Below are 24,760 nucleotides of genomic sequence, written 5' to 3'. Positions count from 1 at the left end.
CCAGAACAAATACCCAAACCTAGAAAATCAAAAACCGAAAATCAAATACCCAAACCCAAAAAATGAAACTAGAAAAACAAAAAAAAAAAAAAACAAAAAAAACAAAAAAAAAAAATCAAATCCAGATTACGAGGGCTTGTTGTTCGTCTTCTTCTTCGTTGTCGGTGGTTCCGGATTCAGACAAGCCAAGCATTAAAGATAACAACACCTCTCTCTCTTTGTCTCACAATGTTGAATCTGTTGGAGTTGTGGGATCTATGATAGCTGATTTGAGTTTAGATTTGTTATGGATTGGTTGGGCTTGTTGTTGTTGTGAGCCGAATTGGCTGGGTTTTTCTAGGTTTGTGTGTTTGTTTGATTCAATGAGCCAAGTTGGCCAGGTTGGTTGATTGTGTTGTTGATTGTTTGAAATAAACTGGGTTTTGTTTGAGTTTTTGGGTTTTTGGGTTTTTGAGTATTTGAGATTTCTGAGTTTTCTTTGATTTTACGATTTTGGCTATGAATCTTTGGGGAAGAACGAGAAAAATTGATGGGTTTTCAACATGAGTCTTTCAGCATTGGTCTTTGTTCTCTTCTCAAAATTTATTGCATTATTGATTTGATTTTAAGTGGGAAAGGAAGTTGATTCAATGGATTTAATTTTGAATTTGTGTTCTTGGGGTTGATTTTCTGATGTATTTTTATGTTTTAAATTATGTTTTTATGTTTTTTAATTTTGTTAAAATTAATAATTTAATTTTGTTAAAATTAATAAATTAATTTTTTAAATTTATATGCTGATGTGCCATGGGTGATGTGACATTTTTATAATATTTTAATTGCTCCAACTGTCACCTCAGCTATTTCTGTCGGTTGACTGACGAAAATGACTAAAATGAAACGCGTTAATTGTTTTTAGAACTAAAAATAGTAAAAAAAATGTAAGGACTAGAATAGAAGAACGTGCAAAAAACATAAGGACTAACATTTACACCTTTATTTATTTCGCATCATTGTACCCCACAGTTACGTGTCTTACTATCATCCAAGCAAGCACTCAAGACCAGGGTCTTATCACTTATGCCCTTATCCAGTCCATTTTATCTCACAAATCATTCTAAGCTTACCAGCGTTCTCACAAAGATAGTATTCATTCAATTCACAGCAAGAAATGGCAGAAGGAGTTCTGTTCGATGTTGCTGCGCGAATCATCGAGAAAATAGGCAACCTAGCAGTCCAAGAGCTTGGACTACTCTGGGGTGTCAAAGACGAGATTGTAAGACTCGGGGAGAGGGTTTCTACAATCAAGGCTGTTGTGCTTCTGGATGCGGAGAAGAAGGAGCAGACCCATCAAGTCAAAGAGTGGCTGAAAAGACTGAGTGATGCCATTTATGATGCAGATGATTTGCTGGATGACATCTCCACTGAAGCTTTACGAAGGGAAGTGATGATTAGCCAAAATAAGAAGGCCAAAAAGGTATGCATCTACTTTTCCAAATCGAACCCGCATGCATATGCACTTAAAATGGCTCATGAAGTTAAGGCAATGATGGAGAGACTAGATACCATAGGAAGGGATAGGGAGCTATTCCACTTGGAGGAGCGTCTTGAGGAGACACAAGTTAGGAATAGGGCGAGAGAGACTCATTCTTTTGTATGTGCTGAAACTGTTATTGGGAGAGAGAATGATAAAAATGCTATTATAGGAATTCTGTTGGATTCTAATGTTGAGGAGAATGTTTCGATTCTTCCGATAGTTGGAATTGGGGGGTTAGGGAAAACCACATTAGCTCAACTTGTATTTAATGATGAAGAATTTAAGAAACATTTTGAACAAAAATTCTGGATATGTGTCTCTGATGACTTTGAGGTTAGAGTAATTGTTGAGAAAATTATAGGGCGTGCAAAAGATATAAAACAAGAAAATCTTGATTTGGACATTCTAGTTAATGAGCTTAAGAAAGAAATTGATGGGAAGAGATACTTACTTGTGTTAGATGATGTATGGAATGACAATCGTGAAAAATGGCTTGACTTAAAAAATATTTTAATGAGTGGTGCAAAAGGTAGTAGAATATTAGTGACAACACGCGAAGAGAAGGTTGCAAAGATTGTACAAACTATGCAACCATACTTTTTAAAGGGTTTAAATGAACTCGAGGCTTGGCTTTTATTTAAGAAAATGGCTTTTGAAAATGGTCAAGAGCCAAAGGATCCAATCATTAAGTCAATTGGAATGGAAATAATCGAAAAGTGTAGAGGAGTCCCTCTCGCCATAAGGAGTATAGGAAGTTTATTATATTTTAAAAACCCTGAAAAGGATTGGTTGTCATTTAAGAATAATGAACTTTTGAAAGTAGCTGATATCCAGCAAATACTTAAATTAAGTTATGATCATCTTCCATCATATTTGAAGCAGTGTTTTGCTTATAGTTGTTTATTTCCAAAGGATTACAAAATTCATAAAACAACACTGATTAAAATGTGGATGGCACAAGGGTTCATTAGGTCTTCAAGTCCAGATCAATGCTTGGAAGATATTGTTCATGAGTATTTTATGGATTTGCTTTGGAGGTCATTCTTTCAAGAAGTTGAAGAAGATGGGAGAGGCAATATACTACAATTTAAAATGCACGATCTTATGCATGATCTTGCAAAATCAATAGCAACATTTGATAGCGCCACTTTTTATTCAAAAGAGGAAGGCATTAATGAAAAAATACGCCATGTATCATTTGATAGAATGTTTCTCTCATCATTAGGAATTCCAATCTCGTTGTATAAAGCAAGCAGGATAAGAACATTTCATTTGCCAAGTGAATTTGAATATTCATATGCAAGCTTGGATAAGTCAACTTGTAATGCAATTGTTTCAAGTTTCAAGTTCATACGCTTGTTGGATCTACATGATATGAGTATTAAAACAATTCCAAGTTCTATCGGGAAGTTGAAGCATTTAAGGTATCTCGATGTATCTTATAATTCCATCAAGATGCTTCCTAGTTCCATCACAAGATTGTATAATTTGCAAACACTGAGGCTCAATAAATGTGGAATTAAACAATTGCCTAAAGATATTAACAAATTAATCAATCTCAGGTATCTTGAGATGGATAAGTGCTGGTATTTGACTCATATGCCACGTGGACTGGGGCAATTGACTAAGCTTCGGATATTATCACAATTTGTGATTAGTCAGAATAACAGTTTGAACTTCAGGCGCCACGATGGATTGAAGGAACTCTACGAACTAAACGAGTTGAGAGGATCGCTAGAGATTAGAGGATTAAGACACGGAAAAGATGGTGCATCAGAATCCAAGGATTCAAAAATGAAAGGGAAAATACATCTTCAAGACTTGAGGTTATTATGGATAGAAGAAGACGTGGATGAGTCCAACGTTGGGTATGATGAAGAGTCACTTGTAGCCTTGCTCCCATACGGCCCACCTTCAAATCTTCAAGAATTGTGTTTAATTAGATACGGGGGAGTGAAACTTCCAAGTGCGATTTCTTCGCTTTCAAATCTCGTAAAATTGTCCTTAGATCGATGTAACAAATGCCAACAGCTTCTACCGTTGGATCAGTTTCATTCTCTCAAAACTCTCTCTCTTCTACAAATGAATGATTTGGCGTACATATCAGAGAGAGAAAACAACGGGGAGTTCTCTGATTCTTCATTACTCCCATCTTTAGAGCAACTCACAATTAGATATTGCCCTAATCTAAAAGGATGGTGGCAACGACAGAGGGATTCTGTTGAGGAGTTCCATAATCATTCACTGCCTTCATTTCCTCATCTTTCCAACTTAGTAATTTGGATATGCCCTAAGATTGAGCACATCCCAGACTTACGTATAGTCAGGTAGCTATCTAAGCCACTCTTTTATTCCAGTCCTTGATAGAACATCAAAAATCCAATTTCTTCTTCTTCACTAAATTTCCTGGTAATTAAATTTCAGATGAAGAACCTACTCTTACGATTTGGAGCTTAATCAAACCTTTTGGGCACTGCAATTGGTCAACAAGTCAACAAATTCACCGGTAATATCTCTTTTCTATTTTCCTCTTTTAGATGCTCATAGGATTTTCATTCTTTAATTTATGACTTCCCATATTAGGAAAAAGAATATGTGAATTTTTCCAAATCTATTTCTTCATTTCGGCAAATTACATCTTTGTATTTTGAACTGAGTGATCTGTTTTATATGCTTTATAAACAGAGTAAAAGATCAATTGTACAAGATGATATCGGGTAATATTGTGAAAAGAATAAAATCTGGTAGACATTCTGCAGGAACTAGCATGTTGTGCAGGTATTTGGTTGATTTAATTTCAATTTCTTGTTATATCTATGGAACTTTTTTTTTTTTTTTTTTTTTGGGTAAATTCTACCATATCTTCAAATAATGATAGACAGTTTAGTATCTGAATTAACAGTGTAATTTTTGTATTTCTTTATTTCTATGGAACTTTTTTTTTTTTTTTTTTTTTGGGTAAATTCTACCATATCTTCAAATAATGATAGACAGTTTAGTATCTGAATTAACAGTGTAATTTTTGTATTTCATCCTAATTTTATTTCAGTATCTGTAAAACACAGTCTTGATACTGAATAGTCCTCACTTTTCAGTTTTTAATAAAAAATTTCATTTATTGTAGGAGACCTATGATTCATTAAGGGATTTAGCACATCTTGAAGCTTCATTCTATTTATATATGTATACAATTTTCTGGAATTGGTTTACAAGGTGAAGGCGAGGCCCCATCTCAATCAAGCTAAATCAGAAAGGTCAATGCTTTTAAATGTGCACTTCCTCTCTGCATGCTTTTCTTGAATGATGGTTAGCACTCTTTCTATCTCTCATCTGTTGATTGTGGAAATTTCCTTTTCGAATGGTAATTTTTATTTATTTTTGAGGTGGGTATGTCACTTTTAGGAGAATGAAGCATGAAGCAATGCAGAATATTGGAGAGGTGGATTTGCCGCTGATATTTGTGCCATTACCAGTGAGGATTTCCCAAAGATTTGTAGATACTAGGAATTCATCAGTGCGCCATCTTACCACAAAGATGCAAAAGGAAGTATGTGAGGTTTTCCATAAGATTTGTTACATCCTAGAGTTTGAAGGAGATCCTATTCAGTGGTAAGAAAACTTATGTCTACATATCATTGTTTTTTCCCTGTGCTTGATAAAAATCAAAATCAAAATTTCTTCTTTGTTCTCTCCAAGAAATGGAGCTTAATGAAAACCCTTTTGGTTTCAACAACAACTCAATGGTATTAGTACTTTTGTTCTCTACAACTCAACAAAATATGTGAATTTTCCTTTTATCTATTTCTTATTTGTATCATGGTATCTCAAACTGACTTGATTAGGTGGTGTATATGGATGCCATGGTTTCTCACAGTGTATTTTGTAAATAGTGTCAAAATTGGCACTTGGTGATATTGTGGTAATGTTTGTGGGGAGGAGTAAATCTAGTGTATAGATCTACAGTACAGTAATTAGCTTGTTGTGCAGTATTTGTGTTTATTCCTTTTCATGTTGTGTAGTATCTACAATTGATGATGACAACCACAACAAAAATTCACAAAATATAAGTTGCTAAGAACTATTTTGTCAATAACAGATAATTTCTGCATTTCCTCCTTATTTTTTTTAGTATCTTGGTGTTAATTGAAAAGAAAGGTGCTAGTGCTACACTTGGTGTTCTAGAAGTTCACAATTTTAGGAGTGGATTTCACTTGGTGCTGTGCTTGGATTTCACAATTTTAGGGGTGGATTTGGATTCTTGGACTTGATTTTGATGCAATATCTCTGTTTATTTATGTGTTTCTTTGTTGGAATTTTAGGGTTTTAGGTTCTTGGATATGGTTTTGGTTGTTATGAGTTGGTGTTGGTGATTTCAATTTTTGGGGTTTTGGGACTGTTGGACATTTTAGGGTTTTCTTGGTGCTAGATTTGGATTCTTGGACTTTGTTTTGGTGGCATATATGGTTTAGCTGGTTTGTGACGATTCATGGTGTTTGATTTGTTTGATTGAGTTTTTGGCGCATGATGGATTTAGTTAGGGTTTCAGTTTGTTTAGTGGTTGTTCTTTGTTTTCTTTGATTCATTCTTGGAACTGATACAATTTTAGGTTATGTGACGTGGGCCAATTTTTTATTAACTCCTTTGTTTTTTCAGTCAGTCTTTTGGTTCAACTGGGAATTTAGGATTTAATATGTTTCTGAATGAATGGTCTTGGATATCTGTGAATTTCAGTTATTTTTATTACAGTGAGAATTCTGATCCTGTTTTTTGATTCTAGTCTTGGCTTATTTATCAAATAAAAAGAACAAAACTATACAAAAGTATTACTGTTGTGTAGTTATAGAAGGGTTCTTGTCTAGATGCATATGCACAAGGTTCTGGGTTTCATGGTGTGGGTACCATAGGAGTGCTTCACACGTCCTAGGCCTGTTAGGCGTGCTTGGCATTCACCTAGGCATGCTTGGCAACCACCTAGGCCGTCCTCGGATGGCCTTGCATTCACCTCGGCATGCTTGGCATTCACCTTGAACGGTGTCCTAGGAGTCCCACATCGAAGGAAAACCCCCCCCACTTGCTGTTTTATAAGCTTTGAAGCGAAGGAAGTAGTGTACCATTAGTTTAGTTATTCGAATAACTAAACTAATGGTACACTATTTCCTTCGCTTCAAAGCTTATAAGGCAACAAGTGGGGGGGTTTTCCTTCGATGTGGGACTCCTAGGACACCGTCCGAGGTGAATGCAAGGCCATCCGAGAACGGCCTAGGTGGTTGCCAAGCATGCCTTGGTGAATGCCAAGCACGCCTAGCAGACCTAGGACGTGTGAAGCACTCCTGACATTGAAATTTTCATTGTAATGTGGCAACTGTGAAATGATAAGGGAATGGGCATTAGTTATGAATCTTATGGTCATTGGAAAAGACAATTGTGAAGAAGGCTTTAGCACTTTAGATTTTATTACTTCTTTAGGACTTCACCTTTCTTATATGAGACATACTGTACTTTTTTCTATTTGTGTTTAGGACTTACTATTACTTCTGTTAAATACCTTTACACACTGATCTTATTTTAAAATATTTTTTATGCCATTTTTTAGTGTATACTGCCCTACACATGATCATGAAGATTAGTTTTCTGGTGGTTATTAATTATATGTTATTGAATCACACTTAATACAGAATACCTCTTTGGCCTTCAAATAATGACATGCATTGATCTCAAACGATATGGTTTATGTATACTGTTTATCTTAAATTTTTTTTTTTTTTTTTTTTTTTTTGAGAAAGATTGTTTATCTTAATTGATTGTTAGATTACCAAAATCTTCAAAAAATTTTTCATTTTTTTTCCTCTGATTTTTAATTCAGTTACTTCTTCATTCTTCAGCCTTTGAAATGATTTGGTTTTGCTTGGAATATTTGGATTCATTTTTTAGGGTACTCCAGACTTATAATACAAAGGCTACGATATTTAGATTGTTTTAATAGTTGGGCTTTTAATTAATATACAATAGATTTATCTTAACTGTGTTAACAGTATTTGCATGACTGTTGATTGAGTTTTTTAGCATGATACGTGTTTGAAAATATGTCTTATAGACTTGCATTTTATTTCCTTAGTATTATGTTGTTTAGAAAATATATACCTGCAAAACGAATCCTCCGACCTTTAATACCATTAAGATGATTGCACTATTGACTCATAAAACAGATGCCTACAAAAGAGACAGCAAAGGGTAGCCCATAGCTGTATGATGCCATTTATTATATCTTCGATCCTTTTTTCGTTTCTTTTTTTCCTAGTAATATGTTTGAAATATGCCTAAAGGAATACCTCTAGACCACAGCCACCCCCTTATACTTTTAAGGGCCAGAATATAGATGAAAATAACATGGAAAGTATACCAATAGTGGTTTTACATAAATAACTTTTTAGAGTAAACTTACTAGAATTAAGATACTTACTTCAATGCTTTTGACTGGCTTACTATAGGGTGATTTCTTAGGTTTTGTATGTCTCAATATTGTAGTGCTCTTTACGCTTAAACTCACATGACTCAATTAAATATATAACTAAAGGATCCTATTGTGCATCTTTGATTCTTAAAGGGAATTTTCGTGTCAATGATCATGATCATCTCTTTAGAAGTATTTGGATTAAATTAATTTTTGTTTTGGACTGGACTGAACTGAACTGTAAAACCATATTATGATTCAGTTAGGTTTTTCCCATCAATTTTCAGTAGCAAAATATATTGTTAGGATTCTCTTTTGTTTTGTTTTTCTGTTTTGGCCATGCTTTCTAATCAGTTTGCCTAATTTGTATTTCTGAGGTTTTTAATTTAGTCTACCTCAAAGATTGCATTGTCGTGATTTTGAGGGAATTTGAATTTGAATTTATGATGACTTGAAATTGTTCATTGCAATTTCAAACTAGTTTTACATATGGTTTATGGCTCCATCATTTTTCCCTACAGGTTTTGTGGGTCTTGGTGTAATAATTGATAGTAGTGGAATACCTATAATGCCAAAGTATGTATCTTAATTCTTAAAATTATAGGTACTAATTCTAAAATAGTTGGTTTCCTGTCAAAATGATTGGATATTAGTTATATAATTTTTTTTCCATAAATTAGTTCATTAATATAATCCTAATTTTATTTCATTGTCCAAAGTATATATACTCAATTTCGTGAATTCATATGCTACTTTAATATGAATGACCTTCATTATAACCATATGTTCCATTTTATTGATCACTTATTACAAAATGAAGTAGCAATGCTAAATTATGTTATTAAACTTGAGTTTGGTGTTACTCAACCTTCAAATGTTTTTATTTTTTATGATTCATTTATTTAAACTTGCCAAATAGCAGAAGCTTTTCTTACAATTAAGGGTGCTGCCATGTAGGAAAAGGTCTCTAACTTTCAGCCACTTCCCAATTAAAAAATGAAACATTTTACTGTCAGCAACGCCGTAACACCGTTTAATAGTCTCTTAGTATAAAAAGAAAACTAACCGTGTAATCAAAAGGCTTGCTGTTATTAAAAAAAAAAAAAAAAACTTGCTATACTAGAATGAGAAAGAGACAAAATTGCTGCTCTGTTTGTTCTCTGCCCATCCCTTCTCTGCTCTGTTCGTTTGCTGCCCATCCTTTCTCTTAACATGGTATTCGGAAGGTACATTGATTTCGATCTTCTCACTGATGCTTATCTTTTTCGATTTTTCAAAAATAAGAAAAGCCGGCTGTTTATTCTCTTTATTTTTTCTCTGACTTTCTAGGGTTCTTCTTTCACCCTATTGAAATGTAGATGGGTTTATTGTTTTTTTTTTCCCTTGGTTTTTTGTCTTTTTCCCCGTTCATCCCTGCAGAAACGGTGCTAATTGGTAGGTGTACTATTGTGGAACTTGTATTGTGTTTTGGTTTAGGACTCTTATCACCACGGGTCAAACTCAAAACCCACACACCGATTATGACTCTGTTGGGCAATCCAATGGATCCGGATCCCTTTACCTTTTACTATTAAGGGATTTTGATGTTATTCTATAAGGCCAACGGTAAAGGTTTTTTTTTTTTTTTTTTATTTTTTTTTTAATAAATTTTTTTAAATTTGGCTTTTTAGATTTGGTTCTTTTGGTTGGATTTTTTCATTTGGGTATGAAGATTTGGTTTTTATTAAGGACTCTAGATTAGAATGGTTTAGTTTTGGGTATTTCAATATATTCAGTTGCTGTAAACAGAGGACTCTGGATGATAATAGTTTTTTTTTTTTTTTTTTTTTTTTTTTTTATTATAATCTGTATTGAAACATTTTTAAATTTTTTTTTTTTTATGTTCTTTTTTCCCGTTATTTTCAAGTTCTTTGAGCGCCTTTTCCCCAATTTGTCACACAGTTTTTTTTTTTTCCAGTTCAATCTGAGACCCAATCTGTCTAGAATATCATCTTTTCTTTTCTTTTTTTGGTCAATTTACATGCAGTATATTTGATGAAATTTCTCATAGTCATTGTATTAAATGTCTCTTATATATAAAATTTAAAAGATGAAACTTCATAATGATTTTTAAAAAGAATGAAAATTTCTGAAAAATTGTGTGTTATGATAGGGCATTAACAATAGTGAAAATATTTTAAACCTCTTACAGGGAAGATTGTGTGAGGGTAAAATATACTCTATTATTTTGTTTGAGATTTCCATTTGAGGGTTTTGATTTTTATATTTTGATTTCTCATGNGAAGACTCTAGATGATAATGGTTTTTTTTTTTTAATTTATAAATCTGTATTGAAACATTTTTAAATTTTTTTTTTTTTTTTATGTTCTTTTTTTGCCCGTTATTTTCAAGTTCTTTGAGCGCCTTTTCCCCAATTTGTCACACAGTTTTTTTTTTTTTCCAGTTCAATCTGAGACCCAATCTGTCTAGAATATCATCTTTTCTTTTCTTTTTTTGGTCAATGTTACATGCCATATATTTGATGAAATTTCTCATAGTCATGTGGTATTAAATGTCTCTTATATATAAAATTTAAAGAGATGAAACTTCATAATGATTTTTAAAATAGAAGAATCTTGAAAAAATTAATGTTGTTATGATAGGGCATTAACAATAGTGAAAATATTTTAAACCTCCTTACAGGGAAGATTGGTGTGAGGGTAAAGTAGCTCTCATGTGTTTTACTTTTATGTGTTGAGATTTCCATTTGAGGGTTTTGATTTTTATATTTTGATTTCTATTGCTTTAGTTTCTACCGGTCTCATTTGTATGTGCAATTTATCTTTTTAATAAAAGCTAAAAGAAATTGCAATTGGTAAATCAATTTCGCAACACATTTACGTCTTTGATTAGTTTTGGTGATAATATGTTTTTTCTTTCAAAGATTGCCTTTTAAAAATATTGTTTGCTAATCTGTGGGTTGACAAAATAGAACTTGAATAGTTTTTTTTACATAGTTGTTCTAAAATTTCCCACGGCCAAGGTGGGATGCAAAATTGGGTGTGGATACATAGCTTGAGGTCATTCACAGTGAAAGCTCGTACCTATGCCTTGGAATTTTTTTAAGAGCATGCTCTGCAAGTACTTTTATTCTGTTTTGAGATGATTAAAGCTTTATCTTAATTATCTCATTGGAATTTTGGCTTAGTTAAAAAAGGGGCAGCAAGGTATATAAATGTGCATATGCATAAATATTTGTATGTATCAGTCCTGCCAATTTGTAGTAAAGAATTATTATCTTCAACTATAAGATTTTTAAAAAATATATTGTTTCTTTAGCCAATCTGATTTTTTTGGTTTTGATGTAATAATATTATTCTTCTTTTTCTTTTTGGAAGGCATAACAAATTGAAGATATACTATATGATAGTAGGTCTAAAACAAAACTAAAAAATTAAGCTAAAATCAAAGTAGAATTTTTATTCATATATATATATATATATTGTTTTGCTTTCAAAGTTGGCTAAATTAATAATGTCTATCATGTGTTGGATGGAATTCATGATATATGTAATGGTTAGTGGAACTCATTTGCTGTTTCATATATCAATGTTTAGTATTTTTTAAAATAGGCAAATACTTCCATTCTTCATATTTTTATAATAGGTCTTGATGCCTACAACCTCCCATTAAAGATTATGACACTTTGTTTAGTGTTTTGAAGTGCATTGTTTTCCCATAACATTGTACTGTAACAAGAATAACTCAAGATGTTGGTTATTATGTCTTTTATATCACAGAGGTGTAACAATGTATATTTTCTTTATTTGCAAGCAATCAATTTACGTATTTGCAAGCAAATTTAGTAAAGGACAAGTGAAATGATTTGTTGGTGGTAATGTAGTTGAGAAGATTTTGGATTCATAAATCAACCTTTGTTTTTTTAAATGTGAGTTAATGAAATTCTTTTTTTTTCAAGGTTTTCTTATATATTGTTCAATATACATCTGGTAGTCAAACAGATTCATTTCGAATGGAATAAATTTTTTATTTCAGTTGTTTTCAATAACTGAAATCTAGTTTGCTTTTGGACGAATTCTGTCAATTCATCAGCAATAAAATAGTGCAGAAAACCGGGGTACAATGCACAATTAACCACCACAGGAAGATATTTTTAGAAGTTGGGAGCTGCTGGAGTGGGTGCCATTATATGAAATTCAGTGTTTCTTCCAATGACACAGCTATGCCAAAAAAAAAAAAAAAAAGACAATTTGAAGATCCTCTAGAAGTTGAACTGGTAGCTGTTTTGCATTGCTATAATTTTGCTAATGAAGAACAGAAAAAGGCTTGTATTTTAGAAGGTTATTCAGTGACTCTTCCTTCACCTCTTCATGGCCTATTCTGACTGAATTTTCATAGTATCATCTTCAGCTAGTATAGTTTAGCTTTACCTATTGGGGCAAATGGACAACCAGTTTTTTCCCGTTTATATTTTTGGGGTGTGACAAGAGGGGTTGGAACTTGGAAGGAGGGAGAAAGAAAGAAAAATGATTTCTGGTAGAGAACACAAAAATCCCATTGAATTCTTTCTTGAGATGAGGAATTTAATTCCATGCATACCAGTCTAGCTTTATCTTAATTTTTCCCTTTCATCAGGTATGGTGAGTTTATTGTTACTGGATTTCAGAAGAAGCCTGAGGAGTATTGAATATTGAAGCCAACAAGCATAAGAGTGCATGTTTCTTCAAACCCAGCCGATAATAAAATTATGCAACAAACTATTAGTAAAGGAGCGGTAACTGTCTCATTTATTACCAAATTTAATCTTTTCTCATAAATTAGGTTTCATTTTTTGAAATTTTTTTGCAATATGGTTGGCATATTATTAGTTTCCTCACTTATTCTCTTATTATTTCACTCTCAAACAAAGCTTTGGTAGGTTCTAATGAATGAAGAGCATAGATTGTTGTTAGAGCAGACTGCAGAGTACTCCCTAATTTCAAAGATAGCTTAATTTCATGGTAAATGATTCTTGGACTTTTCACCACTTGTGACGTTTGTTAGTCATTAATATTATTTTTTGTGCATCTCAAATAATAACCTTTATTCCTACATAACAGTTTCATAAAGCTTCCGATATAAATTAATCAAAAGAACTATCAAGAAAAATATTTTAATCTGGACTAAAGATGCAATTGGTTACTGCAACAGGTTTTGATATTATATTATTTTCTCTATTTGTACGAGGTCCAGACATGATGTATATATGTTGCTGAGAAAGCTATTTGCTCTTGCTCTAATAGCAAAGTGGTAGATACAACTTACTAAAGAAAATAAGAAATTAGCATTATAATGATTCATGTTCAATTGACTAGCTGATTTGCAAGGAAAATATGTGATTTTCCAGTGAGAGATGGCTCCTAAGACTTTCCATGAACAATGATTGCTTGGTGAATGCATTCAGTTCATTAGCATGCATTTACTTTTATCTTTGAAATCGCCTTACATTCTTAAGGATGCTTGGAATACAGAATTATCCAGCAGTGGACAATTAGAGTTATGACACCTATGACATATCACTTGAATCCAACACCTTCTAGTCTCAATAACAGGAACTCATTAGTTTTCACAAGACTTTAAATGGGCTTTAAATGAAATGCTAAATAATCACTTGCTTAATGGCTTCCAGTAGTCTACTCTTGAACTAGAATTTGCTGTCTTTTATGAGTGGACTACTGGTATTGGCTGAGCTACAATTCCTTCTCCTTTTTAGACTTTGTTGATTATTTAAATTTTAGCTTGTAATTCTTTAGAGGTTTTTTTTGGTTACTTCTTGTATGGGTAGAGGTCTGCTCTTTTTAATAAATTTTTTATTAATCCAAAAAAAAAAAAAAAGATTTCTAAATAACTACAGCTATAAAAAAAATAAAAATAAAAAGACCACAAATGAGCACTGTTCCAATTGTTTGGGTCCAAAATTAAGATTATGAATACATTATTGTTACTAATTAGACCTCCTCTCTTCATGTTGCTCATATTAACTTTACATTTATGTTCACTTTCTTGGTAGTGATTCTTATATCGGCGAGTATTGGAATTGAGCACATGTTCCAGTAGTTTCATTCTATGAATGAAGTTATATATATCAAAACTTTTTTGGACAGAAATTTACATTCATGGTGAAGGTAGCCCTGTCTCAATTCATCTAAATGAGGCTCCTAGTTTTCTACCTGATTCTTATTTGAAATTTGTTCTTACTATAAATTATGAAATGTTCCCAGTAGTTCAGATAAAATTTCTGCACAAATGACTACAAAGATTTCCCACGTCAATATTATATGGTAGCAGCTTTTTCAGAACCCATGGAAAAAAAAAAGGCTTCTGAATTCCTATTGTCTCAACTGATTAACAACTGGATTAGAGAGGTCTTTTTTTTTTTTTTTCCCACCAAGGAGTTTTCCATTGATCAAGCTATCTGTGTTTTGTGTCTTAAAGATTTTTGGCTTGTAGTTACTGGAGATTTTATTGGTCCTCCTCAGTGGTTAGTTTCTCTCACATTTAGACATCCATTTCTAATATGGATTGTTTATCTTAGAAATTTTTGATTGGTTGATAAACGTGTGAAGTATGCTATCTAGATATTATGACTTGTGAGAAAGAAGTTATTTTCGCTTAATGGTTAAAATTTAAGTATAGGTACTTGCACTCACTAACTTTAGGAAACAAAAGCTTCATATAGCATTCAATTACAAAATTTGCCTCATTTTTTTCTTCACCCACAAGATTTTCAAAATATTCCTAAAGATAATCACCATATGAATGTTTGGGAAATTCCATTTTTTTGTTTTAGCATTGATTATGTGTTTGAAACTTTGAATTTTTTCTTCTTTCAAGAGAGTGTAAAATTCAAAACGTGCAATTAGCTAACCTTATTTGAATGTGTTTCTTGTTAGGCACTGATCAACTCAGAATTTTCAACATGTTAATTGGATTTAACGCAGTTAAACAATCTCTTTTGTCATTCATCCAATAATTTGAGAATAGATGAACATATTAAGTTTTGTCATAACTAATGCCAGGTTACTTTTTTTTGCAGATTAGATGACAAGAGCAACAACTATCATGTCATAGCACTGTGAAGTCCACCACCTTGGAGGACTTGTGCTTTTGTGCAGTAGAGAGGAAAATAAGGGTAAGTGGATATAATAAAATAGCAAAATCAAATTTTGATTTCGTATTTGGATGACTGCGTCTACATAACTTGCAACTTGTCTTATGTCAGACTTCTGTGTCTAGCAAGAGAATTACGAACTAGGTGATGAATAAAGCAATTGAAGGTGTTCTTGTGTGTTCTATGTAGTTGAAGACTCAATAACCACCAACTAGAAGAGCTACCTTGGACTCCTTGTTAGAGATTGTGGCTAATATTCTGAATAAGTGTGTAAGCTCAACAATTTCAACGTAATTTTAGTAGGGGTTATATCAATATGTTGTAAATCCTATTTTTCATATAGTGAAACTATCAGCCACTCGCTCACGTGGATGTAATCACACTGCCGAATAACGTAAATCTTTGTACTGTTTTTTTTTTTTTTTTTTCCTTTTTCTCTCTTTCTCCACTAAAATTGTGTAAACAATAATCTTCAATGCTCCTATATTACTGGCCTGCTGAAATATCATAAGTTATCATTGATCTTGCAGTTGACTTCTATGCAAGAAATAAAGATAACAAAATTGAAGATACAAGAAGACTCAAAGGGATATTCTTAAGTTAGGAATCCAAGCACCAATGGAAGAGGATCATAAAAATTACAAAATGATCTCTTTTACTGATCTTTCTTGACTCATCTTGAAAGGTTGAGGGGTTGTTTGGATTTTGTGTTTTCATTACGCATAACTTTGTTTTCATCACCTATAACTTAAAATATGTGGGTCCCATGGCTGAATGGTTTGTTTGGGGATGTTTTCAGTTTTTGTTTTCATCACTCAATTCTTTGATTTTTGAGTGATAAGTTATGGAAATTGAAAACACATTTTAGGTATTTTTAAGTTATGGAAAACTGAGTTATGCGGCATTTTTGTAATTAAACACTCATTAATGGGACCCACTTGTCTTGTTAAGTCCCACCGGTCGCTCTCTCTTTTTTTTTTTTCATCTATTCTTCTTTTTGTTCTTCTTCAGAGCAAAATCTCACCCACACCGAAAGACAAAAGAATCTCAACCCTCCCCATCCATGGCCTCTCTTCTCCGATTTACCTGTCGTTCTTTGTCTTTCACCCTTCCCATGTCGACCCATCCGACGGACAACTCACACGTCGACCCATCTCTCTTTGTCCTTCACCTTTCACACACCGACCCATTCGATGACCAAGCCTTGGAGTGTACTTTCTCACCGTACGGCAATTTCCCCGTGACAAATGTCCATTGGTCGTCGATCAGAGATTTCGGATCTGACTTGATTCGGCTTTGTCGTCGATCCAAAAGAAAGAAACAAGTGATTTATGAAATGATTGTGTTTGTGTTTGTGTTTTCCGTTGATCTAGATTTGTTGGGTTTGTGTTTTGATTAAAATGAGAGATGGGTCTTGTTATTTTTCTACAAGTTTAAAAAAAAAAAATATATATATATATATATATATATATAATTTGGTGGTGTATCTTTAGTTACTACAAGAGGTTTTGATATTATTATCTTCTCCATTTGTGTGAGATCCAGACATGATGCAAATATGTTGATGTGAAACTCTAACAGCAAAGTGGTTGCAAATATCTTCTTTATTTTCCTTTTCATCATTGTTATGATTCATATTCACCTGACTTGCTGATTTGCAGGGAAACTACATGATTTCCAATAAGCTTGCTTGTAACTTGTAAGACTTCCATGAACAATGTTTGCTTAGTGAGTGCATTCAGTTCATTAGCATGGCATTGCTTTCATCTTTTAAAACGCCTTACATTCTCAAAGATACTTAGCATATAACATAATCTAGTAATGGACAATTAGAGTTATGAAACCTATGACATATCACATGAATCCAGCACCTTTTTGTCTCAAGCACTGGAACTCTGTGAGAGCAGTTTTTCAAAAATCATGGAAAAAAAATACACTTCTGAGCTCAAATAGATGTTGAAGTACTTTCATATTTTCTTTTAAGACTTACATTCAGTCTCAATCAAATAACAACTGCTCTAGTCTTTTACCAGCGGGGAGTTTTCCCCTGATCAGTCTATTTGTGTTTTTTCCTTAGAAGCTTTTTGGCTTGCTGTGCCGGAGATTTTATTGGCCCTCCCTAGGTGGTAGTTTCGCTCACTTTTAGATGTCAATTTCTAAAATGGATTTTTTATCTTAGAATTTTTTCATTGGTTGTTAAATATGTCATTTATGCTCTCTAGATTGTGCTGATGAAGAAGCAATTCTCGCTTAACCTTGGTTGATTACTTGAAAGTCTAAAATTAAAATCTAGGCCTGTACTAATTAATTTCGGTTAATTACAAAATTTGCAATATTGTTTTATTCACCCACAAAATTTTCAAAATATTTCATAAGATAATCATGTTAAAATTGTTTAGATGAAGTTCCATCTTATTGGTTTTAGCATTGCTAATGTGCTAGAATTATTTCTACTTCCTAAGACTTAAAATTTCATCACATTTGCAATGAGCTAACCTTACTTGAATATGTTTCTTGTTAGGCACTGGTCAACTCAGAATCAACATGTTTTTTAAGGTTAACTCTGTTAAACAATTTCATTTGTCTTTCATCCAGTAATTTGATAAAAGAGATCATATTAAGTTTTGTCCTAACTAATGGCAGGCTACTCTTCGATGACTATGATTATGGTATTAGCTGATGAAAATTGACAAGGTCTTACCTCTTCATTAGCATGCTTCATGTTGAGTACATTTAGTTAAATAACTACATCAGTTTTTGGTTTCTATTTTAGATGACTGCTTCTACTTGACTTGCAACTTGTCTTATGACAGACTTCTATGTCTAGCAAAAAATTAAGTATCATGTTGGAGCAGATATCAATTGAAAATATTCTTGTTTGTTCCATGTAGTTGAAGAATCAATGACAACCAACAAGAAGAGGTCCCTAGACTCCTTGTTAGAGATGGTGGCTAATATTCTGAATAAGTGTGTGAGTGCAATGATTTCAATGCATCAAGTTAGGGCTTTTTAGTATGGGTAGTATAAATATGTTGAAACTCTATTTTTCATATAGTGAAACCATTAGTTGCTCGTTCTTGTGGATGTAGGCATGTTGCCGAACCACGGAAATCTTTGTGTTATTTTTCTCTCTATTTTCGTAAAATTGCATAAACAAAATCTTCAACGCTCCTATATTACTGGCCTGCTGAAATATCATAAGTTATTGATGATTTTATAGTTGACTTCTTTGCAAGAAATAAATATAACAAAACAAAAGATATAACACCAGGACTGGACAGATATACCAAAATGAAACATAAATGTTGATTGTCCTTATTACAATAGTGTGGATAATAATAGGGTTTTGTTCTTAATTAAATAAATCTACAACATCTATACTATATATAAAAGGATTTTTTTTTTCAATTGAACATTTATGTGGTTAAAAAGATGCTCTTATTAATGGAAGATAACTTCATTTAGAAATATCGTCATAAATGTCAAATAACAAATTTTATTTTGAATTCAAAAAGAGAACTCCTAGAATTTAAGATTTTTTTCTCTTTACATTCAAAAAAGAAATTACGGTTACTGCTTATATCTAAAGTTTATTTTTTGAATTGTTTGAAAAATAATAAAAATATTTCTAAATTATAATAAATGCAAATTATTAATTTTTACTCAAAAAAATAGAAGAGCCTCTAAGCACTCACGTAAATGCGTACTCAGAGCCTATAACAATCATGTAATAACCACATTATGATATGCACTCTACAGGCTAACCTTTTCACTATAATTAAGAAATACTTGTAGTAGATCTTGAATTTATTCTACATTAGTTTAGACATTATTATAACTAGAAAAAAGAAAAACCCGTCTTTAATCCTTTGGCTTCAGTTTTCCATAATTCAAGTTGATTGTAGTTCCAGTTGAGAAATGGTATTTTGAAGATACATACATTAAGCTACATCCACATATTATGTAGTATCTAGTTCTAAGTTAACACAAAATTATAAAAGTACGAAAATGTGAATAGCACAATTGATAATGTAATCCCTTAACCAAAATGGCTAGTCTACCAGGTTTATGCTTATCATTTTTTTATTTGATAATCATTTATGCTTATCATGTTATAACCCAACTTGGGGTGGTGATGATAGAGAACCACTCTATACCCTCAGGAGAGGCAATCTTTGAAACAACAAAAAACCTTGACACGGTGAACAAATCACCCGCCTTAAGAGCAACCACATCAGTTCGTGTATTTTACACATCTATTTTTACACTAAAAACCTATTTTTTCTATTTTACACATCAATTTTTACAAAACACTCACATCAGTTTATCTATTATATCACCTCTTTTATTTAAATAATCAATTTTCTCAATTTTTTTATTATTTCTCTTAACTAACCCCTATACATACGCGCGCGCTCTCTCTCTCTCTCCCCATTTTTCCTAAAATGTTGCTCTCTCTCTATACCCATCTCTCTACCTCTATACCCATTTCTGAATCAACTCTCCCTCTCGGTCTAAATCCACACCATCTCGGTCACAAGCTCCAATCCACACCATCTTGGTCACAAGCTCAAATCCACACCATCTCAGTCACAAGCACAAGCACCGATCTCCCTAGCTCCCTAGCTTCGATCAGGCTCCGATCAGGCAAGACCCATACCCACGAGCTTCGATCAGGCGAGACCCACGAGCTCCGATTAAGCGAGACCCACGATCGTTCCAGTCAAGCACCGATCGTTCCGATAAGCATCAATCTGTAACGATCTATGTCACTTAAGGCAAGCGATGCCTAATTTCTACTGCGAAAGTAAGGTAACATGTCATCAGGTTTTCGCTATGGAAATCTGGCACTTTGCTCGAATGCTTTAGGAAAGCATATATTGGGATCACACCCGTTCAAAAGTCAAACCTCAAAGTCCCCCCTCCCCCTATATGCAAAAGCCCTGAAAGCCAATGCCAAAATCATGTTTTTACTGCTAATCTCCAAAAAATTAAGGTTTTATCAAAACAAAGGACTGTCCTTGGACAGGCGTTGTGGGGTGCCTAATACCTTCCCCACACATAAATAAACTCTCGAACCTAAGAATCAAGATTTTTTTCCATCCATATTAGATTAAGAATAACGCCCTTTTTGACAGGCCAAAAACGTATTAACCCATTGTCATGAATTAATTGATAAATTAGCCAAGTTTATTAATTAATCAAATTAACATGTAAACCTGTGGTAGCACAAACAAATCACCAATTAAACGAAGTATGTAGCGGAAAATAATTTATTATGGTGATTTGTTTACAAATGGGAAAAATCTACACGGCAAAAACCCCATCGGGTGATTTTAAGGTCACCACTCCCAATAATCCACTATTATCACAACAAGTGATTACAAATAAAGGAATCCCAGTATATTATACCAACCTACAGTTGAACCTTTACCCCAATACCCAATTGAACTTATTCTGTAGTGACAATCTCTCCTTGTAATGCACCAACTAAAGAAGGTTGTTGACTGCAAAGTTCTTCAATTCATCCAAAACGATGAAGATCCATAAGATGCTTGGTCACAAAACCCTACAGTGTACAAACACAGCAACTTCTTCAGAAGAATGATGAACTAGGGCAAAACTCTGTCTCTAGTCACAATTTGTTTGAACAAACTTTGCTTAACACTTGTGCAACTTATGTCCTCTTTAACGGCCCTTAAAATAATCATTTTATATGTTTAGGGTTGTGAGAAATAAAAGCCCAAACACATTACCACGGATTAGAGTTAAAACATAATTGAAAATCTATTTTTCTTAAACCTCGACAAATGCCTAGCTGTCGAGCTACTGTCAAGCCACAGGACTAATTAGCTCTTTAAACCTCGACAGTTGGCTAGCTGTCGAGCTAGCTATCAACCTTTAATGACAGGAACTTTCTTGGTTTGAAACTTCGACAGACTTGCATGGTTTCAACACTTGATCTTGAAAAAAATTTCTTGAAGTATTAAACACATCATAGATCTACCCAAATACAAGTAAAGTGCGTTTTGTCAAAGGATTATCCAATTACATAAAATAGTGACATATGTTCCTAACAAGTGAATCACATATGTCCTAACACTTTTTTCTTAGCCTAGGATCAGTAATAAAATCAACTAGAAATAGGTTACCAATCACACCTTAGAAAAACCCAATGATTGGTGGCGACTCCACTTACATTTGGTAATCCCTTAAAATTTGGCCTAGATTCCTACCATAACGCCAAAGGTAGACTTACCTTCCATCACCAAGAAAGAGAGAGCACCTGAAGCTCAACACAAATAGCACGCATATACCATCAAGAGGGGCCTTAAACGGGCCCCGTGCACGTGGAAGCTGTTGCCTCGGCAAGTGGTCGAATGAAGGCACAGCGGCGATAGTCTTTTCCGCTTAGCTGGTCGAGGTCGGGCATTGTCAGGGACCACCATCTTTGAGGTATATCATATAACTTCCACATCTCCTAGAAACACGCTTACAATTATATTTGTTAGGTTCATATTTTTAAGTAATTGACATATCCTATGACAAAACGTATTTTACTTTTATTTGGGTAAATCGAAGTAGATTCAATATGATGATTACAAGTAATTACATTGAAGACATGAAGATTACTCAAGAACTACTTAAGAAAAGGAAAATCTGTAGGTCCCGATACATTCTCGATGCCTGTCAATCTATCAAGATTTACTAAAGCTTGATACCTATCTTGATATCTCTCGATCTATTGAGTTTATGAGATTTCAGATATAGTTTGCAACGTTTTAATTCTAAAAGGCTATTTGTTTATAGGTATGTATAATCCTTATAGGACTAGGAAAGCCCAAGGTTTGTGTAAACCTAACTGGAATAGGAGAGCTCATTAAAAAGTCCGATTAAGCTCCAATTTAAATAAGGAGGTGGAGAAAGAAAACCTTAACCCTAGAAAGTTTCATAAGGTTTTATTTTTGAAACCCTAGCCTTCTCTTATAGAAGAAAGAGATATTGCTACATTTCTTGTACGCCTTTGAGTTCTGTAACCAAGCAAAGTCTCTAGCACCAACATTGAAAATCATATTGGTGTTTCTATATAAAGCTATTGCAAATCAACTACAACAAGCAAAGGGTTGTTGTGGAGTTAGTCATGTACTGGGATCCGTGCAAAGGAGTTAGTCACAGACTGGAGATTTGTGCAGCAAAGAAAAGACGACTACTACAAGATCAAGTCCAATTGTCTATTGGACCAAAGATTCAACTATAGGTTGATATTTTGGGATAGGCCAGGGTAGTGGTAAGATTCCTCACACTTGTAATCGCTTGATTATTGATTAGTGGATTCTTGGGAGTGGTGACCTTAAATTCACTTGATGGGGTTTTTTCTTTGCGAGAGGTTTTCCCTACTTGTCAACAAATCACCATGACAATTTAATTTCCGCTGCATTAAGTTTATTTGGTAATTTATTGGTGCCTCCACAATTTGCATGTAATTTGACCTAATTAATCAACTTGGGTAATTGAATTAATTAACCGGGGTTAATCTATCTTAACCCAACAATATTTAAAAGCTTTTTGATTCTTTTTGCTTTTCATGTTCTTTGCATATTTTTCTTTTAAGTATAAAAAGGCATATGATCCATGAGCATATAAGAGAGAGAAAAGAAATACCCATTTATGTTAGTCAAACATCTTTTTCTTGCTGTGCAAGTGCTACACCTTACCAAGCACGACTTTTATGAATTGCACACAAATGTTTTATGATTGACTAGTTTTAGTGGTGAGATGGTTATTTATGCCTTTCTCTTAGGATTTTTTAGTGCTTCCCGTCAAAAGGATTGATAAAGATATGAATGATAAAAGATTAACAAAATCATACAAATCACACAACAAGCCATAAAGCTCACATTGCTTAGTTGTGCATATCTCATCTAAGGTACAAGTGATACAAAGTTAAGAAACCTTGCTTCATTGGCCATTCAAGGTACACATGTACCAATATACACAAACACACTATTTTTGCTTCTTCTTTTTTTATGAAAAGCAAAAACAAAACAAACAAACAAGCATATAGAAGGAAAAAAAAAAAAAAAAAAAAAAAAAAAAAAAAAAAAAAAAAAAAAAAAAAAAAAAAAAAACTAGATGCAGATGCATGAGGAAGAAGGAGGAAGATTACTCCAAAGAGATTACACCAATGTTTTGGTAAGAAATCAAATCGAAGACCATTTAAAGCTTTTGTGAAAAGATTAGTCTTTTGATCATCAGTGTTAATGAACTTAAGAGTGAGAATACCATCTTCAACCAATTCATGAATGAAATGATGTCGGATCGCAATATGTTTAGTTTGGGAGTGTTGACTACTTTAAGGGCAGTATGCATCATGAAACATACTTCATGTTTATTAGCTAGATCATATGGGTAAGGTTCTTTCTTTGTAACCTCTACTGGACAACTTTAACAAAGATCTTGTCTTTCTTTTACCGACAACCTTGTGTATGCCCCTTTTAAGAAAATCTAGTCTTTTTTGAGTTTGCATTTTTTGAGAATCAACTATTTTGTTACCAAAACTGATTCCAACAAATCATCCATATGCATATCTTTCTAAACCAACAAGAACATCAATTTCAAATAAGTGTCAGACTTACATGTGTTGAGAAACTAAAGAACATCAATGTTAGTATCAAAAGAGAATCTAGTAGAAAAAGAATTTGTTCATGTAATTTGTATCCATGACAACAAGGGTTAATGGATTACACAGTATAGATTAAAACCTAATCAAAGTGTGCCTGCTCTAATACCACTTGTTAGGTTAAAATAGATTGACTCCAGTTATTTAATTCAATTACCCAAGCTAATTAATTAGGTCAAATTACATGCAAATCATCGTAGCACAAATATGTCACCAAATAAATTAAATGCAGCAAAAATTAAATTAACATGGTGATTTGTTGAAGAATGGGGAAAACCTCTCACAAGACAAAAAACCCCACTGGGTGAATTTCAAGTCACCACTCCCAAAAATCCACTAATCAATAATCAAACAATTAAAAGTATAAGGAATCTTACCACTACCCTAACCTATCCCAAAGTACCAACTTACAATTAAACCTTCGCTTCAATACCCAATTGAACTTGCTCTTGTAGTAGACTTCTTTGCTTTGCACAAATCTCCAATCTATGACTAACTCCTTTGCACGAATCCCAGTACGTGACTAACTCCAGCAACTTGATTGATTATTGTTGGCAGCAAAGTTCTTCACTTCATAAACGATAAAGATCAGGAAGCACTTAGTTACAAAACCCTAAGGTGTACAAACACAATAGCTTCTCTGATGTCGCGGAAGCCTGAAGAAGAGCACACACGATGCTCTCTTGATGAAACAGAAACTAAACTGTTAGTTCCTAGGTAGTAAACCTCGAATCCACGAGGGGTTTCCCTGAATCCACAAGGAGATAAAACTGGAATCCACTAGAAAAGAAAATTGACAAAATTTTTATGCTTATTGATAATAGTCTGATTTGCCTCTAACGCCTACAAAACATATAAATACTGAGCAAAAACGTTTAAAACCCTAATTCGCACTAATTAAGCGATTAGGTGACAAAATTACCGAATTTTACCAAAAATGGCAAAATTGAGTTAAACGCAGAA

The 24,760-nt window shown here is 33.3% G+C and overlaps 1 protein-coding gene and 1 long non-coding RNA gene across 16 annotated transcripts; both read left to right on the top strand.

Moving 5' to 3' along the window:
- Positions 1–1,084: 1,084 nt before the first annotated feature.
- On the top strand, positions 1,085–18,341 carry LOC112028468 (putative disease resistance protein RGA4). Of its 11 annotated transcripts, none has more exons than XM_065780797.1 (8): positions 1,085–3,843; positions 3,941–4,022; positions 4,202–4,294; positions 4,641–4,822; positions 4,919–5,125; positions 16,779–16,816; positions 17,639–17,673; positions 17,761–18,341. In XM_065780797.1, exons 1-2 carry the CDS (start codon positions 1,151–1,153, stop codon positions 3,942–3,944), a joined length of 2,697 nt encoding a protein of 898 aa, XP_065636869.1. In that variant the 5' UTR covers positions 1,085–1,150; the 3' UTR covers positions 3,945–4,022; positions 4,202–4,294; positions 4,641–4,822; positions 4,919–5,125; positions 16,779–16,816; positions 17,639–17,673; positions 17,761–18,341. The 11 variants fall into 11 exon arrangements, with proteins under 11 accessions (XP_065636869.1, XP_065636871.1, XP_065636872.1 ...); XM_065780799.1 differs by having other exon boundaries at positions 16,779–17,673; positions 17,761–17,811; positions 18,009–18,341; XM_065780800.1 differs by lacking the exon at positions 17,639–17,673 and having other exon boundaries at positions 18,009–18,341.
- LOC136070622 (uncharacterized) lies at positions 10,302–15,649 on the top strand. Of its 5 annotated transcripts, none has more exons than XR_010631867.1 (5): positions 10,302–12,741; positions 12,877–12,967; positions 14,017–14,131; positions 15,043–15,138; positions 15,229–15,649. It is a non-coding gene; the product is annotated as an uncharacterized LOC136070622 (long non-coding RNA). The 5 variants fall into 5 exon arrangements; XR_010631868.1 differs by lacking the exon at positions 14,017–14,131 and having other exon boundaries at positions 10,305–12,307; positions 12,603–12,741; XR_010631866.1 differs by lacking the exon at positions 14,017–14,131 and having other exon boundaries at positions 10,307–12,503; positions 12,603–12,741.
- Positions 18,342–24,760: the final 6,419 nt, after the last annotated feature.

Source organism: Quercus suber, unplaced genomic scaffold (assembly GCF_002906115.3).
Source record: "Quercus suber isolate HL8 unplaced genomic scaffold, Cork oak 2.0 scaffold_247, whole genome shotgun sequence".
Classification (NCBI taxonomy): Eukaryota; Viridiplantae; Streptophyta; class Magnoliopsida; order Fagales; family Fagaceae; genus Quercus; species Quercus suber.
The sequence above is the reverse complement of the archived record's forward strand: the minus strand, read 5'-3'. Positions and strand labels throughout refer to the sequence as shown.